The sequence below is a fragment of the Zingiber officinale genome, chromosome 8A (assembly GCF_018446385.1).
Source record: "Zingiber officinale cultivar Zhangliang chromosome 8A, Zo_v1.1, whole genome shotgun sequence".
In the NCBI taxonomy this organism is placed as follows: domain Eukaryota; kingdom Viridiplantae; phylum Streptophyta; class Magnoliopsida; order Zingiberales; family Zingiberaceae; genus Zingiber; species Zingiber officinale.
In genome coordinates this window covers 31,059,717-31,077,259 of record NC_056000.1, presented here as the reverse complement: position 1 = coordinate 31,077,259, position 17,543 = coordinate 31,059,717, and the positions used below count along the sequence as shown (strand labels likewise).

The following is a 17,543-nucleotide window of genomic DNA, read 5'->3' as shown; positions in this document are numbered from 1 at the left end:
GTACAAGAAGAAAGGAAAGGGAAACAAAATACAAGCGCAAAGCTTACAATGAGTACAGAAAACCCTAACCCTAGCTTCTCTTCTTGCCTTTGATCCGCCTCTTGACTTGGAGAGATTCCAAGATCCTTCAAGAACTGGCGATCTGAGCTTTGTGAGTGCTGCGAGAGAGCTGGAGTGAATCGGTGAAGTCCTTGTGCAGCCATCGAACGCCTGCAGTTAACGACGCAACGGTCGGATCCCGATCGATTCGAATGTTCCCAATCGATCGGGAGGCTTTGGATCGATCCACGGATTTATCCAGAGCGCCTGCACTGAAGCGCGCTGGATCGATCCACGGATCGATCCGGCCATTCGCGACGGCCTCCCAATCGATCCAGCGATCGATTGGACCTCGGATCGATCCACGGATCGATCCGACCTGCTACGTACAGAGCGCCTCGGTGCTCTGGGACGCTCGGATCGATCCACGGATCGATCCAGCACTTGGTTTTTGTCCAAAACCAAGTCTCAAATATCCCAAACCAACATCCGGTCAACCTTGACCCGTTGGTATGTCATGCCTAGCATCTAGTCACTCCCTTGACCTGCTAGGACTCCCTTACCAAGTGTCCGGTCAATCCCTTTGACCCACTTGGACTTTTCTCTGTGCCAAGTATCCGGTCAATCCCTTTGACCTACTTGGACTTTTCTTTCATGCCAAGTATCCAGTCAATCCTTTGACCTACTTGGACTTCCCAGCACCAGATGTCCGATCATCCTTGATCCATCTGGATTTTCCCTTGCCTGGCTTCACTCACCAGGCCTTTCACCTAGCTTCACTCACTAGGGTTTTCCATCTGCCTAGCTTCACTCACTAGGACTTTCACTCTGCCTAGCTTCACTCACTAGGACTTTCACCTGGCTTCACTCACCAGGATTTCCATCTGCCTAGCTTCACTTACTAAGACTTCCTTCTGCCTGGCTTCACTCACCAGGACTTTCATTTTGCCTAACATCCCAGTTAGGACTTCCCAGTCAAGTATCCAGTCAACCTTGACCTACTTGACTCTTCTTCAATCAATATCTTATTGTCAAACATCTAAACCCAAACCAAGACTCAGCTTGGTTACCCAGGTCAACCTTGACCTGAGGGATATTGCACCAACAAAAAGGTCGACCTATGAGTCGAGCGGCCGATTGGCCAAGTTACAAAAGGTACTTCGTGAACATCCAACAGGAATTCCATTTAAAGAGATGGATGTGTTCAGACAAGCGGCCCAGTTACAGAAAATACTTCGTGAAAGCAAGGAAGGCAAGACGAGAGACGATTAACGAGTCGGTGGGGGACGCGAACGGCAGTAGTTCGTGCTCCGATCGGAAGACACAGGTATTGACGAAAAAAGAGTAATCTAACAAAAGGACGGCATATCTTCATTAAAATTCAGGCCATTAGAGCCGGTCGGAGTGATTACAAAAAACACTTCATTCAAGGAAATTATAAACGTGCTTCGAGATGGAAGAAAGGAGCGCCACGTAGTCTTCTTCCGGGTTGGCAGCGGAGTCGGGAAGCTGACCCTTGGACTTCAGATAGTCCGTCGTGACGGCAATGGCCAACTCAAAGGCAGTATACATCGGCTCGCAGACTTTCTCAGAAAATTCGTTTAAGCGGGTGTGCTGCAGTTTCAGGGCTGCGACTTGGCCTGGCTCGACCTCTTGATACTCTTTGAAGACAGCTTGGGAAGCTTCAAGAGCCTCCTGCAGGGTCTTCAGTTCGTCCTTGTGTTTGGTCGCCTCCCCCGAGCGGCCCGCCTTCTCGCCGTCCAGCTGCTCCTTCAACTCCTTAACTCGTTGCTCCAGGGCCCGCGCCTCGACGTTTTTCTTATCCAGATCGGCGATAGCTTGCTTCTTCCGATCGGTGACCAGGCTTATTTTTCGATCAAGAGTTGACCTGTTTTTCGAGTTCGGCCAGCGTATAGGCCTGGTCGGCTGTCTTCTTTCGCTCGGCCTCCAACAAATCTTTGGTCCTCTTGAGCTCTTTCTGCAGCTCGGCATATGAGGGCCCTGGGAGGACGGGCCGCCCAAACTCTTTAGCCTCTTCATCTCTTCATCCGCCATGGCCAGTCGGTTGGAGACAGCAATTTCTTCCACCCATCCCTGATGTACACAGTAAGATTAAAAGGCCAATCGGGAAGGTTATATAAAGATGAGGAAATAGAGCTTACCCCTGTGGACTGCTGTATGTGGTATTAACCAGCTTGCCGAGTGGAATCATCGAAACACGGGCCCGAGCGTCGGTCCACATCTCGGCGAGGGGCCCCTTCATGGTGATCGTATGCTCGGGCACTGTCGGTCGATCAGACTCGGCCAAAAGCTCCTCGGTGGGAAGGTGCAGGGTGGCCCTGATGGTGCGGCTCCAGCCGGGAGTCGTGTGAGCAGACGCAGAGGGAGCAGAGGCCGGGGCGGAGAACTTGGACAAAATGACCGAGCATTGGACCCGGCGGGAGGTAGGTGGAAGAGTGCTAATCGGCACAGCCTCGATAGGGTTGGCAGGCGGGTTCAGTTGAGACGGAGTCCGATCGGAGAATAATGCCTCCACCATTGGGGTTTTCCCACGAGAATCGGAGCCCGTCTGCTCGGACACATGAACAGCAGAAGTAGCCGAGCGCTGCGGCATCTCCGTCCGACGCCTTTTTCGTCTGAGCGGGCGCTCGCTTCCCGATCGGAGCCTTCCTCCTGGATGGTCGGTTCCCTGTTTGACGTGGCGCCTCCCGTCACCTCCACGGGGGAGGCCTGAGTGGCCGACTCCTCCGCGTTGGTCCCGCTCTCACCCTCGTGAGAGCCAACCGAGGTGATGCCCAGTTGCTTCATCTCCTTGGCGGCTGCCGCCTCAAGCGCCTCCGCTTTTCTCTTCAAAATCCCTAGCATCACGAACTCCATGACGATATTCGCTGCAAAGGAAAAAGAAGAAAATCAGTTAGCACTCAAAGTACATACCCAAGTGAAATTCTTACCGAAGCTGCTCGGGAGTGGAGTTCGGCTGGGACTCAGGCCGAATATGTACAGTACGCCTTCAGGCAGAAGCTTGTTGATATCGAGCTTCAGACCGGCAAGCATGTTCACGGCCTGGAGATAGTCCGGTCGAGTCTTAAATCTTTTTAGCTCGGGAGAAGTAGGCGGCCCGACCTACCATTTGGTTTGGAAGGGAGCCCGCTGAGGGAGACAAAGATAGACGTAATACTCCTTCTAGTGTTTATTGGAGGAGGGAAGTTTATCAAAGAAGACTTGGCCGGGCTGAGCCTAGAATAGATAGGTACCCAGCTCAGACTGCTTGGGATAATAAAAATAATAAAAAGTTTCCGGGTGGAGAGGAATGCGGTGTATCTTGAACAATACCACCACTCCACACAAAAGACGAAAAGTGTTGTGAACTAATTGGGCGAGCGGAAGACCAAAGAAATTGCAAACGTCGACGAAAAAGGGGTGGAGAGGAAACCGCAAACCGGCTGTGAATTGGTCACGGAAAAAACAGATAGCTCCGCTCGGCGATTTGTGAGGCCGAGCGGATGGTGAGGGAACGAGTTCAAAGTCGGACGGAATATCATAACCATCAAGCAAGGCCTCGGCGTCGCGCCGATCGAAGCGAGACTCCATGGTAGTATACCTAGGGGCCTAAAGTGAGATCTGCGGATCGGGAACAACTGGCCATTGTCCGACCGGGCAAGAAAGCAAAAGGCAAGAAAAAGACACACGGCAGAAGGAAGAAGATGATAAAGGGGACATCGACCAGAAGACAAGAACTTGATAAAAAAACACAAGGGAAACAGTGAAGAAAGGCGGAGGAACCTTAAAAAGAAGCTGGGGATCGAAGGAAGTAGGCGGAGAATTGTCGGAAAACAGAAAATCGGAGTCGCCGGAACGCTGAAGCATAGAAGAAGGATGTGGGACACGCGAAGGCAAAGGTGCGGCGGAGGAAGAAGGTGAAGGATTTATAAGGTCGAGCCCGATCGGCCTCGACCGTCGGATGCAGGTCAAAAGAACCGAGGCCCGCATCGGGCCATTCATTTCAAACCGCCGATGTCTCATCGGAAACGTCGCCGAGCCGTACGATGACGCCCGCGGAGGCGCCACGTGGCGCCATGCCATAGGGGCGCATTTAATGAGCGCCATTACGGCGTGCAGCGCTTGTGCCCGGTCTTAATGGAAAGGATTTGCATGAATCTCGAGAAGATCCGAAGGGCGTCAGCATTGACCATTGACACGGTAGCAAAGCCAGCGGCAGTAAGAGGCCGAGCGGTCGTGAGGAGGAACATTCCAGAAAGTGGCAGAGCGGTGTCACTCCGGCCGACCGGTAGTCCAGTCTGTCGAACTTAGCGCCTCATTCGACTAGACTTGAGAGGGGAGGCATGTGATCCGGTGGTAAGGACGGGGGACCCTCGTTGGCGGAAGGTCAACGACACGTGGAGGTCAAAGGTCAAGAGATTCAACCCTGAGACCCGACCGACCGGACTGAGAGGGTCGACCGGCCTCCCGAGCGACCGGATTGAGAAGGTCGACCGACCGGGAATCCCCCGAACCTAAGGAAAGACAACCCGACTAGGGGTCGGGTTTCCGATGCTCAAGGTAAAAAGGTTTCAGGGCCAAGCAGGATGCCCGTTCGGCCGGGGCACAAGGCAACAAAGACAGGCAGGAGCAATCTCATCCGAGCATACGACCGAGAGTCCTCCCAGTCGGACTGATACCTACAACCGGGGCAGAAGTGATATGCCTGCCGAGCGGCCGATCCGCTCGGCCCTGGAACAGATAGGAGGCGCAAGAGGACGAAAGGAGACAGGAGATAACATCATCCTCGAGACGTTTGCCGCCGACAGGCAGCAGGGTTGGCAGTCGAGCCGTACACAGGATCATACGGTGGAAGCTTCCACTGTCATATCCGGGATATGCTCGGACGATTGCGGAATGACGTCAGGGGTACTTTTCTGACTTGGACTCGTTAAGGTATGTTTGGGGAAGCGTGCACACATCGAGAAGCGTGCCCGCACTTCCCCGAGTCCTATATAAGGACCCCCAGACGTCGACGAAAGTATGCGCGATCCCTTACTGTAGCCACAGTTACACTGCCTCTCTCATTTCTCGTTGCCTGACTTGAGCGTCGGAGGGCCGTCGCCGGGAAACCCCTCCCGGCTCGGCTTCTTTGCAGGTTCGCCGGAGACCTATACCAACAGTCGGAGACAGTGGAGCGTGCCACGTCCCCAGCGTCCGTCGACTCAGCGCTTAGACAGGATCAATTAGTTTACCAAAATTTATTATAGATAAATTGATTTATCAATTTAGTTGATAATCTTTCGATCAAATTTAAAGAAACATAAATTGATCAATTAATTAATTGATATTAAAATATTTGATATTATGCATACGATGCAAGAAGGATGATCAAATGGCTCTCACTGATTCCTCATCCTTAAAATATGAAATATTTGATATATAGTATTAGATATATGTATGTATATTATTCTATAACATAGTTGCTTGAATCCAGCAAACATGCATAAAACATATTATATCTTCCGAATGATGATATAAATATTTAAATTAAAATCCCTCATTTTGAATATTATTCAAAATTTATATTAAGTTATAAAGGGAAAAATAAAAGAATATATTTTCATTGCCTTCCATCAACAGTGGTTGCATGATAAAAGCTACTCGCGGTCAATGTCTAGCTCATATCATTGGGGAGGCTCGGACGCCAGAAAGCTATGTCTTCTACTGACATATATGATGTGGATTGAGTGGAACTCCCATGACTTCGGCTCATATCATTGTGGGAATGCATGGCGACTATCTATTACAATCTAACATTGATGGGTTGGCTTGACACATAAAGATAATCAGCGTCATATTATTGGGTCCTTATCAAACGTGAGGCAAATTACATAGAGGTTGCATATGATGTAATTGAGTTCTACCTTTTGGGAATTATGATCGGTTGATATCATTTAGGGATCACAATTGGCTAATTGAGATCTATATACTTACTAAGGAATATAAGTTTTCATTTTCATTAGAGGGTGATGGAAATGTCAAAAATAGTGTGAGGTAATTTAAAATATAAAAGTCCACATATTTTGTCTTATGAATTATTTAAAATGATTAGTAATATTAATTATCTATTTTCATTTCAGTATATTTTTGATATGACATCTCAGAATCCACTATATGTGATACTTGATTAGAACAAATTAACTGGACCTAACTATTCTGACTGGTTAAGAAATTTAAAGATTGTTCTGACATCCAAAAAGATTGCATATACATTAGATAAGGCACCTCCAAAAGAGGCTCCTGTTAATGCCACCCCTAATGAGTTGGAAAAACTTGAAAAATGGTCGGACCATAATCTTCAAGCAAGATGTTATATGCTAGCTTCAATGTCAAATGAACTGCAAAGGCGATTTGAGGAGACTGTGGATGCTAAAGATATTCACATACACCTACAAGAGTTGTATGGTGCACAGACTCGTTCAGTCAGGCATGCGACTGTCAAGGAGCTCATGACGGCTCGTATGCGAGATGGGGCTTCGGTCCATGAGCATGGAGTCAAGATGATTGGGCTTATTGAAAAGTTATTGAACCTTGACTTGGTTATTTCACACGAGCTATCGACATACATCATATTGTTGTCTCTCCCCTCCTCATTTGATAATTTTGTGGTTAATTTCAATATGAATAAGCTAGAGGTTGCCCTTGAAGAGCTAGTCAATATGCTTGCAAATTATGAAACAACCATGAAAAAGAAAAAAATTTATTTTCCTTGTGGGTTCATCTTTTGGATCCAAGAAAGGACCAAAGAAAAAGGGAAAGAAGCATTCTGCCCCTATGAAGAAGATTAAGCCTAATAAGAAGCCAAGGCCCACAAAGCCCAATTAGTCAGAACATGTTTGTTTCCACTACAATAAGCCTGGACATTGGAGGCGCAATTGTAAGGAGTATCTTAATTAGAAGCGTTCTGGCAAAGGTATGCTCTATATAGAAGTTAATGTATATATTAACCCAACTTCTTAGGCATTAGATACTGGCCGTGAATCTCATCTTTGCAATGATTTGCAGATGTTGACAAGAAGTAAAAGACTCAGAGAGGGTGAGACCTTCTTGAGACTTAGGAACGGAGCAAGAGTTGCTGCGAGAACTATAGGAGATATTACTTTGATCTTGAGTAATGATTTTTAGTTATATTTAAGAAATGTTTTATTTGTTCCAGACTTAGTTAAAAACATTGTTTCTATTTCTATGCTTGATAAATGTGGTTATTCTTGTCTTTTTGCAAAAGTGTTTGTAATATTTACAAGGATGAATGTTTGATTGAGACTGGTAAATTAGAAAATGATCTCTATAACTTAAAATTAAAATATATTCCAATAAACAATATACAGGCGCAATCAACAACAAAGAAAAGAAAAGAAGATAGTACAAATCAAGCACACAGATGGCACGCTAGATTAGGTCATATTTCTCAAAGAAGGATGACTAAATAAGTGAAGGATTGCTTGATTCGTCATACATAAATTCCCTACCAACTTGTGAATCTTGTCTAAAAGGAAAAATGACTAAGGCACCTTTTAAAGGTCAAGTGGAACGTGCGCATGATATGTTGGATTTTATTCATACCGATGTGTGTGGTCCATTTAGTGTTAGCACAAAATATGTCCATTACTATTTCATTACTTTTACTGATGACTATTCACGGTATGGGTGCATATATTTGATGAAATATAAGTCTGAATCTTTTGAAAAGTTCAAATAGTTTAGAAATGAAGTAGAAAAACAACTGGGAAAAAGTATTAAGAAGCTTCGATCAGATCAAGGTGGAGAATACTTGAGTACAAAGTTAAGAACTATCTAAAAGAGAATGAGATTCTCTCACAGTGGACTCCTCCTGCAACACCACAGCTTAATGGTATAGCAGAACGTCGTAATCGAATGCTAATGGACATGGTTCGATCTATGATGGGATTCACTAATTTATCGCCATCGTTTTGGGACTATGCGCTCTAAACTACGGCAATGTTGTTGAATAAAGTCCATACAAAAGCAGTAGAAAAGACACCATATGAAATATGGATGAGAAACCCAAGTATCCATACTTTAAAATATGGGGATGTCCTACTTATGTGAAGCAAGCAGTGGGAGACAAATTGGATAGTAAATCCACTTTGTATTATTTTGTGGGATATCCAAAGAACTCTGTTGGATATTATTTTTTATAATCCCAAGAAAATAGAAATATTTATTTCAAGAAATGCCACCTTCTTAGAGAAGGAGTTTCTATTAGATAGAAAATGCGGGATGATAAAACTCGAAGAGGTTCGAGATGATTCCACAACTAATATAATAGAGCTCACACTCCAACAGACAGTAGAACAAGTACACACTTTAAGGAGATCAGATAGGGTCTCAAGACTACCTGTAAGGTATGGTCTACTCCTTGAAGGAAATCAAAATGACTTTAATCATGAATGTGATCCTAGATCCTTTAAGGAAGCGATATCTGATATCGACTCGATACAATGAAGGAAGTACGAGCTCGTGACAACAACGAGGAGTTATTTCGCTACAATCGGAATAGTTGGAGTCATTCCTAAACATAGGCTGTTTGGAAGGTATGTTTATACTTTTACATTGATTCATATATAGTTTTATGTAGGTTTTACTTAAATGATCTAATATGTTTATTTTAAATAGTTTAGCATGTCTAAATAAAATGATTAAATTAGCATTATATGAATCAATCACATGATAATTTATCTTTGTTATGCTTTTAAAGATCTTACTTATACGGTTATATTGTAATACATGCTTAGATAAAGATCATGCTTATGTCTATTTTAAAATCATACGAGCACTCTTTTGATTTAATTGTTAAATCATAAATAAAATTTTAAATTTCTGCTATGCATATGAGTGTAGAAACACGAAATCCGAATTTTAAATTTGGTTTCGACACCTCTACTAGTGTATGAACCCCTTTTATATAGTGCCCTAGTGTGCGACGTGCGCACTTCTCTCGCGACGTGGCCACATTCTCCAATTGATCATGGACACGTTCTCCAATTTTTCATATAAAAGGACGTGTCAGGAAAGTGTCTTTGACATTATACCTTAACAGGGTTTGCATATCCCTAACAAGACAGTACGATACGTCCGTTGACCAAGTCTTGTGTTAGTGGCGCTATCTCCTCGAAGGATATGTTAGTGATCCATCTGCTCGACCGAGCGTGATAGCTGCTCGGTTGAGTATTCCTCCGCTTGGCCAGACTCGGCTGCTCCTCCGCGTGGTGACAAGTCTCAATAATTTGTTTCCACCTGACCAAACTAATGCTCCGGTCAAACGCATGCTCCTCTGCTTTGTCATGGTCGTCTGATGATCTTAGCTAAATGGGCGCTTCACTTGGACCGGCCCTTTGTCGATTGGGAAATACATGCCCGATCAACCACTAATCAAGTGGAAGTATGGTTGAACTTGATGAAATTCAAGGGGCATTAATAAACACTAATGAGATGCCTAGTCAAAAACCACAACTGATTATACACAACCTCCTCGTAGATCAGGTAGGACATGCAATATTCCTGAGAGATATGGATTTCTTGTAAGAGAATCGAATGATATATTACTTATTGAGAATGAGAAACCTACTGATTATGAAGAGACTCCGAATAGTCCAGAAAAAGATAAGTGATTTACAACCATGAAGTACGAAAACTAAGTTTGAAACTTGGTGGACCCACCTAAAAACATTACGCCTATAGGGTGCAAATGAGTTTTCAAAAAGAATACTGACATGGATGGTAATATTATTACCTACAAGACAAGGTTGGTGGAGAAAGGTTATCGTCAAAGACAAGGCATTGACTATGACGAAACTGTCTCACCTATGGTCATGTTTAAATCCATTCGAATACTCCTAGCCATATCAGCTCATCATGATTATGAGATATGACAGATGTATGTGAAAACAACTTTCTTAATGGAAATCTGCTCGAGGATGTGTATATGACATAACCTGAAGGCTTTACATCTATCAACAAAAATAAAATATACAAGCTTCAACGATCTATTTATGGACTAAAGCAAGCATCCAGGAGTTGGAATATCTGTTTTGATGATGCGATCAAATAGTTTGATTTCTCACTAAATCTAGACGAACCTTGTGTGTATCAAAAGGTTAATGGGAGTGTAGTCGCATTCTTAATATTATATGTTGATGACATATTGCTTATAGGAAACGATGTGTTAATTCTACAATCAGTTAAAGTTTGGTTGTCCAATACGTTCTCCATGAAAGACATGGGAGAAGCAACTTACATCTTCGGGATGAAAATCTATAGAGATAGATCGAAAAGCTTGTTTGGTCTTTCATAGTTGACGTATATAGACAGAGTGCTAAAATAGTTTAGCATGTCTAAATCCAAGAAAGGTTTCATACCTATGAGGCATGGAATTCAACTTTCGAAGTCTATGTGTTCATGCACAAAAGACGAGAGGATTTGCATGGATAAGATATCTTATGCATCTGCAATAGGATCTATCATGTATGCTATGTTATATACAAGACTCGATGTATCATATGCTCTGAGTGTTACGAGCAGATACCAGTCTAATTCAGGAATGGATTATTGGGTGGCTGTCAAGATGATCCTTAAGTACTTAAGGAGAACTAAGGATATGTTCTTAGTTTATGGAGATGGTGATATGATCATACGCGGATATGCAGATGCTAGTTTCCAGACGGACAAAGATAACTCCAAGTCCCAGTCTGGATTCATATTCATATTAAATAGAGGTGCAGTTAGTTGAAAAGTTCCAAGCAAGATACTATTGCAGATTCTACCTGTGAGGCGGAATACATTACAGCTTCGAAAGCAATAAAGGAAGCGATTTGGATCAAAAAGTTCATTACTGAACTTGGAGTGGTTCCATCTATTATTGAAGCATTACCTATTTACTGTGACAACACTGGAGCCATTGTACAAGCAAAGGAATTGAGATCTTATCAACGATCAAAACATGTGCTTCGTCGTTATCATCTAATCAGGGAGATTGTTAGTAGGAAAGAAATACAACTCAAGAAAATTCCCACTGAAAGGAATCTAGCGAATCTTTTGACAAAGGCTTTACCACAAAACATGTTTGAGAGTCACGTCTGTGTTTACGGTTTAGAACATTATGGCGATTGACTTTAGGCCAAGTGAGAGTGTTAGAATTTAAGGGATGTCCTAAGACAACCGCCTAACGATTTTTTTTTATATTTATTTGATAAGTATAGATTCACTATTTGAGTTCATATTATATGTTTGATTATCTTAAATTCATTTACTGAAAGTCCGTAATATAATTCATAACATGAGAGAATTTGTGATTGGATTGTAACTAGTGATTATCTCTACATGTGTAATTATGAATATATTAAAATTTCCCTAATCGTCGAATTAATACATTCGGACATCATCAATTTTGTAAGACTAGCACGAATTATACTCCTTGGTTTGGCCAAGCAGCTGTTTTCTCACTTGCTGGAGACATTGGAATGTCGAGAGCCAAACGTGGATGTTGGTTATGGTAACTAGTTCATTGGAGTAATTCGCTGTAAGACTTCATATGATTCTCTACATATATATAGATATGTCTGTAAAGTTTTTACTGCAGTACGAATGCAAGTTTCCTTCTACTTGAGATATACAAGTCATCTTGGTTATGAATACTTTGGCATCTTAAGCAAGCATCTCATTGAGGTATGAATCTGGGATGATTAGGTATAAATTGAAGTGTCCGAAGGTGTTTGGATAACCCACAGAGGATTCACTACTCCTTGCAAGGAGACGTATACCCTATAGCCACTCGTTAGGATTATTAATCAAAGTCTTTGGTCAAAGCATTACATGTTAAGAGTGAGACTCTTGTACACATGTACGAGTAATTTGAATCCGCAAAACGAGCAAGTATTACTTGGACTATGTGTGACATAGTCAGCCTAGTGGGGACAAGACACATAGACTATGTCCTGAACCAAGTGGGTATAAGATGAGTGAAAGGAACAAGACACGACTCGGTGTAGCTACTGAAGGGTTTAGAATTAATTCTAATATCAACTATGATTTTCTAACTAATTGAGGATGATGTACTACTAGGTGCCCACTCATGATCGTTCTATAATTAAGTAGTTAATTATGGACGACCAAGATAAATCGAGAACCTATCGGGTCACACACACTAACGAGTCTTTAAAAGATGTAAAACAAGTTAAAGAATAAGATTCTTAGATCAAGAGATAATGTTTGGTTGGACCATATATAGGACAAATATAAAAATATTTGTCGCAATGGAAGTGTGGATGAACCACATCTCTTATGGAAGAGTTGGACTATATTTGTCATGAACCAACTTGGTTTAATCATGAATTAGTCATGAACCAACTTGGTTTAGTTGTGAACCAAACTAAAGGATCAATGAGCTAATTTTTTGTTAAAGGATAATAGGTTGGATTTGGGCTTTCTAATTTAACTTATTAATCAGGGCTATATGTTGATATGGTTAAGAGAAAATTATACACATGAAATCATTAATTGACTTGTAAGGTTTTTGGAAAACCTTAACCCAATTTCTCTTTTCCTCTCCCTCTCCCCTCTCTCTTTGCCGCCGCTAACAAGGGGAAGCCCTTCCCCTTGTTGCCATGACCACCACAAGGAAGAAATCTCTTCCTTGTGTGCTTCTCTTCCTCTTCCTCTTAATCCCTCTTCTTCGCTCGTGACTAGTACCTTCCGAAGGAGAGGCTTGTACTCAAGGAGTTATCTTGAGGAGCTCGGCGCGGATACGAATAGAGGTGAGATTTAACAACACCGCTATGGTTGATGCTCTTCTCGTTATAGGTTATCCGTAAGGTATACTTGGCGTAAATTTACTTTCCGTAAAAAAAATTAATTATGTGATCATGTTTGGCATATTGTATCCTTATATGCATGTGATGCGTGTGATGTAATCATTTAAGAATTATTATTATTTTATTTTCCACTGTGCATGTTTACGAAACATGTTTTAACACATACCACATTGGACATATCACAACGCTATTGCCCAAACATGGGTAGATGTCCGGGCTAGGGCAGCGACCTTTCCGCCCAGGGAGACGGTTGACGGCTTCACTCAGAAATCCATGTGGGTAAATTTTTACTAAGTATTCCCTTTGCATTTCTTGATCGGCACTAATCCTTCTTTGGGTTTGCAGTTCTGGGTGGAGAGCTTTGCACTCTGCCAATGGCTAATGTTTCTGGAGCAGGAGAACCAGTAGTTGTGGGCCCGTCTGGCCAAGCCCACACCACAGGGGCACAGGTTGAGTAGCTCACAACGGAGGTTGCCCAACCGAAGAAGGACTTCGAGTGGAACTCCGAGTAGCTGTTGGGCTTCGAGTGGGTGTTCACCATGGAGAAGAATAAGAGTCACGAGCTGACCCTGCAACTCGATCGGCTGACCAAGCAGGCTCATAACTTTGAGTCAAAGATAAATTCTACTAACGCCAAGTTCCGAGCCATCAAAGACATTGACATAAAAAAACAAAGAGCCTCAGGTCTTAGGACAGAATCTTAAGGAGGCGGAAGCTACTCTAGCAATCGAGTAGGTCAACCAAAAGGTTGAGCAAGTGGAGAGTTAGGTCTAGCTTGAAGCAAAAGATACTGAGCTAGCTGCCCTTAAAGCTGAGTTGGAGGCATCTAAGTTAGCCTTCGATAAGTATAAAGCGGAGGAACCCAACCAGTTGGAATCATTCAGAGTAGACTACCTTCGCTCTAATGCCTTTAACGACATGTTTACCGATTGGACTATCCACCTCTTTTATTATGGCATCAATGGGACCCTCCAACAACTCAAGGAAGACGTCTATCTCTCACTAGATTTGATGAGCAGAATTATAAACAGGGATAAGATCACCGAGTCGCTTCCAGATGAGGTCCTTGATTACTTAGCGTAGTTTCCTCTTTAAGTGTTTTCTTAGCTTTCTGTACTCCCCCCTAGCACTTTGTAAAAATATCTAAGTATGAATAAATATGCGCCCATTCAGCGCTTTTAAAGTTCTTTCGATGTAGTGCCTTGTTTAATATTCTAAGTATAATTTGATGCGTCTCCGCTCGACGCTTTATGGCTATCCGGTTTACCATTCTATAATCTTGTGGCCCCTCATTAGTGTAGTTTGTAAAAATCTTCTAAGTATGAATCCCCGTGCTCTCGTTCGGTGCTATAAAGTTTTTTGGCTACGGAGGTCTGCTTAACTCATCGCTCAGGTCAACAGTCTCTAACACTTGCGCGAGGGACTTGCTCGCTAATCACAAGGTCGATTGGCTCGTGTGTCTTTTCCACCCCGGTCTAGACCTCGTGGCTGATTAGCTTTAGGCACGAGGGCAACACTTGCTTATAACTCGACCGATGGGTCGAGCGTCTCTTACACGCCCGATCTGGACCCCGTTGCTAATTATCTTCAGGCACAAGAGCAACGCTCACTTATAACTCATCCAATTGGGCCGAGAGTCTTTGACACTTGGTGTGAGGGCTAAACTTGCTTATAACATGGTTGCTCAACACGTGAGTATTTGACACTTGGCATGAGGGCTACCCTCACTTGTAGCACGACCACTCGACACGTGAGTCTTTGACACTTGGCGCGAGGGCTACTATCACTTACAACAAGGCCACTCGGTATGTGAGTCTTTGATATTTGGCGTAAGGGCTAAACTCACTTATAACACTGCCTCTCAGCACATAAGTCTTTGACACTTGGCATGAGAGCTAAGCTCACTTATAACACAGTTGCTCGGCACGTGAGTCTTTGACACTTGGCGTAAGGGCTAAGCTCACTTATAACACGACCGCTCAGCACGTGAGTCTTTGACATTTAGCATGAGGGCTAAGCTCACTTATAACACGGCTGCTCGACATATGAGTCTTTGACACTTGGCGAATCTTTGTTTAAACTTTCTTACATTTATAGAACAAATGGTGTTATAATTTACATCAGTTCTACTATGAGCTTACTATCTTGCATGATAGGGTTGCAGGTGGTTTGTGCTCTACGACCGATAGAGCTTCCTTCTATTTTCGTCTTATAGATAATAAGAACCTAAGCTGAGCTTCTGGATCATTTTGTAGGGTCCTCCCCACGGGACCTCTAGTTTGCTCACGTCGGCGACCGACTTGATCCTTTTCCAAATAAAGTTGTTAACCTGGAATGATCTAGGAATCACTCATCTGTTATAGTTCTGCTTCATCCTTTGCCGGTACGCCATCATTCATGTGGCTGCCTTATCCCTAATTTCATCTATTAAATCTAGCTTCATGCGACGTCATTCAAGGCTATTCTCATTGTAGAGTTGTATCCGATCGGACTCAACTCCCATCTTGACCGTCATCATAGCTTCTCCTCCGTATGCTAAGTGAAATGGGGTGATGTCGGTGGCTTCTCGGGGTGTGGCATGGTAGGCCCATAGCACGCTCAGCAATTCATCCACCCAGCTCCCACTGACATGGTCGACCCGAGTCTTGAGTCCTCGGAGGATTTCTTTATTGGTGACCTCCGCCTAGCCATTGCTTTGGGGATAATCCATCGAGGTGAAGGTCTGCGTAATACCGTAGCTAGCACACCATTCTATGAGTTTCCTTCCTTAAAACTGCCTTTCATTGTCGAAGAAGAGTCTATGAGGGGCGTTGAACTGGCCAATGATATTCTACCATAGAAATTTTATAGCCATCTATTCAATTATCTTGGCTAGTGGCTCAACTTTCACTCACTTGGAGAAGTAGTCTATCACTACAAGAAGAAATTTTCTTTGTCTGATTGCTATTAGAAATGACCCTACAATGGCCATGACCTATTGATCAAACGGGCAAGATACCACAGATGCCTTCAACTCTTCCGTGGGCCTGTGCAGAGTGTTCTGATATTTTTGACAGGATAGGCAAATTGATACTGTCCTTATAGCGTCGGCTTGTAGAGTAGGCCAAAAATGCCTTGCGAGTAGGATTCTTTTAGCCAACGATCAGCCGCCCAAATGATTGTCGCAGAAGGCTTGGTGAACTTCTTGTAAGATGTATTGAATGCCCTTTGATCCGACGCACTTGAGCAAAGGTGTTGAGTAGGCTCTCTTGTATAGGTGGTCCCCGATCAATGTGAATCGTCTGACTCTCTTTTTTAGTAATCGAGCCTGCTCCCGGTCGATCGACATATTACCCAATCAGAGAAACTCGATCAGAGGAATTCTCCAGTCATGGGATGCTTCTCTGGTTGGCTTGTCGATGTGAGCTATTAACATCACTTGCTCGACTGACCTATCTAACACCATCGGAGTTAAGGAACTTGCTAGCTTTGCCAGTTTATCCGCATTATGATTTTTCGCTTGGGGGATCTTCTAAATAATAACCTTTTGAAATCCAACCTTTAACTTTTTGAACGCCTCAGCATATAACCTTTATTTCAAAAGTCCTTAAGAGTTGTTGCACCACCAATTAAGAGTCTGAGTGGATAAGGACTCGTGTAGCTCCCACATACCTTGCTACTTGTAGACCTGTTATTAGTGCCTCGTACTCTACCTCATTGTTTGTGGCTCGATAATTTAGCCGAATGAACAACTGCATTCAATCCTTGTGTGGCGATATCAGAAGTATGCCCTGTTGGTTGCTACTGGGAATATCGTACTGATTCCCTTGTATAAAAATTTTGTACAAGTCCTGAACCATTCTTAACAACCTATTATGTTCTTTAGAAATTAAATTTGGAATCGCAAACAGAACTTAACATTATTGATTCCAAATTCAACTTATCTGTTCTTAGTAGTTTAGACTTGGATCGCAAATGATGCTTAACATTATTGACCCAAATCCACCTATGTTACAAATTCAATTAAATATTAATTTCAGAGATTGGCTTCCAGGTTAAACAGGGTGAGGCACTAAGCCTTCTTGGGTATGGGAGCATCCACCACTTCCTAAACAAAGCCTTTCAACGAAATTTAATATTTAATTTCCTTATAGTAACCCTAGGTTTAACCAAAAAGAATAATCGAATCACAAATTCAAAAAACAAAAGAAACACAAAATCGAAAACATAATTTCGATTACCTAGATTCATTAGCCTCTTGTGTTTGGTATTTCAAGATTTAAATAAAAGGATGAACTAGTTATGATGTGGAAACTAATAACCAGTTAAACATTTTATAGCTTATAGACCTCACGATCTTCTGTCATATTCCTCTTCTAATCTCGAACGTCGTGTGGGCGACGATCTACCGAGACGAGAATCCACCCAAGCTTTCTTCTTCTCCAAGCAAGTTTCGGCCACCACAAGAACTCCAAGAGAAGATGAGGTTCGCCCACCACCACCAAGCTCTAAGGGATGCTAGAAACAAATCTTCCTTTCTCTACTTCTTCTCCAAGCAAAATCCGGCCACCAAGGACTCCCCAAGAGTTGATGTCGTCGGCCACCAAAGAAGAAGAAAAGGAGATGAAGAAAGATGAGGGCCGGCCACCACTA

At 43.1% G+C, this 17,543-nt stretch overlaps 1 protein-coding gene across 1 annotated transcript; it reads left to right on the top strand.

Moving 5' to 3' along the window:
- Positions 1-6,407: 6,407 nt before the first annotated feature.
- LOC122010664 lies at positions 6,408-6,869 on the top strand. The gene has a single exon (XM_042567172.1). It carries the CDS (start codon positions 6,408-6,410, stop codon positions 6,867-6,869), a length of 462 nt encoding a protein of 153 aa, XP_042423106.1.
- The last annotated feature ends 10,674 nt before the right edge of the window (positions 6,870-17,543 follow it).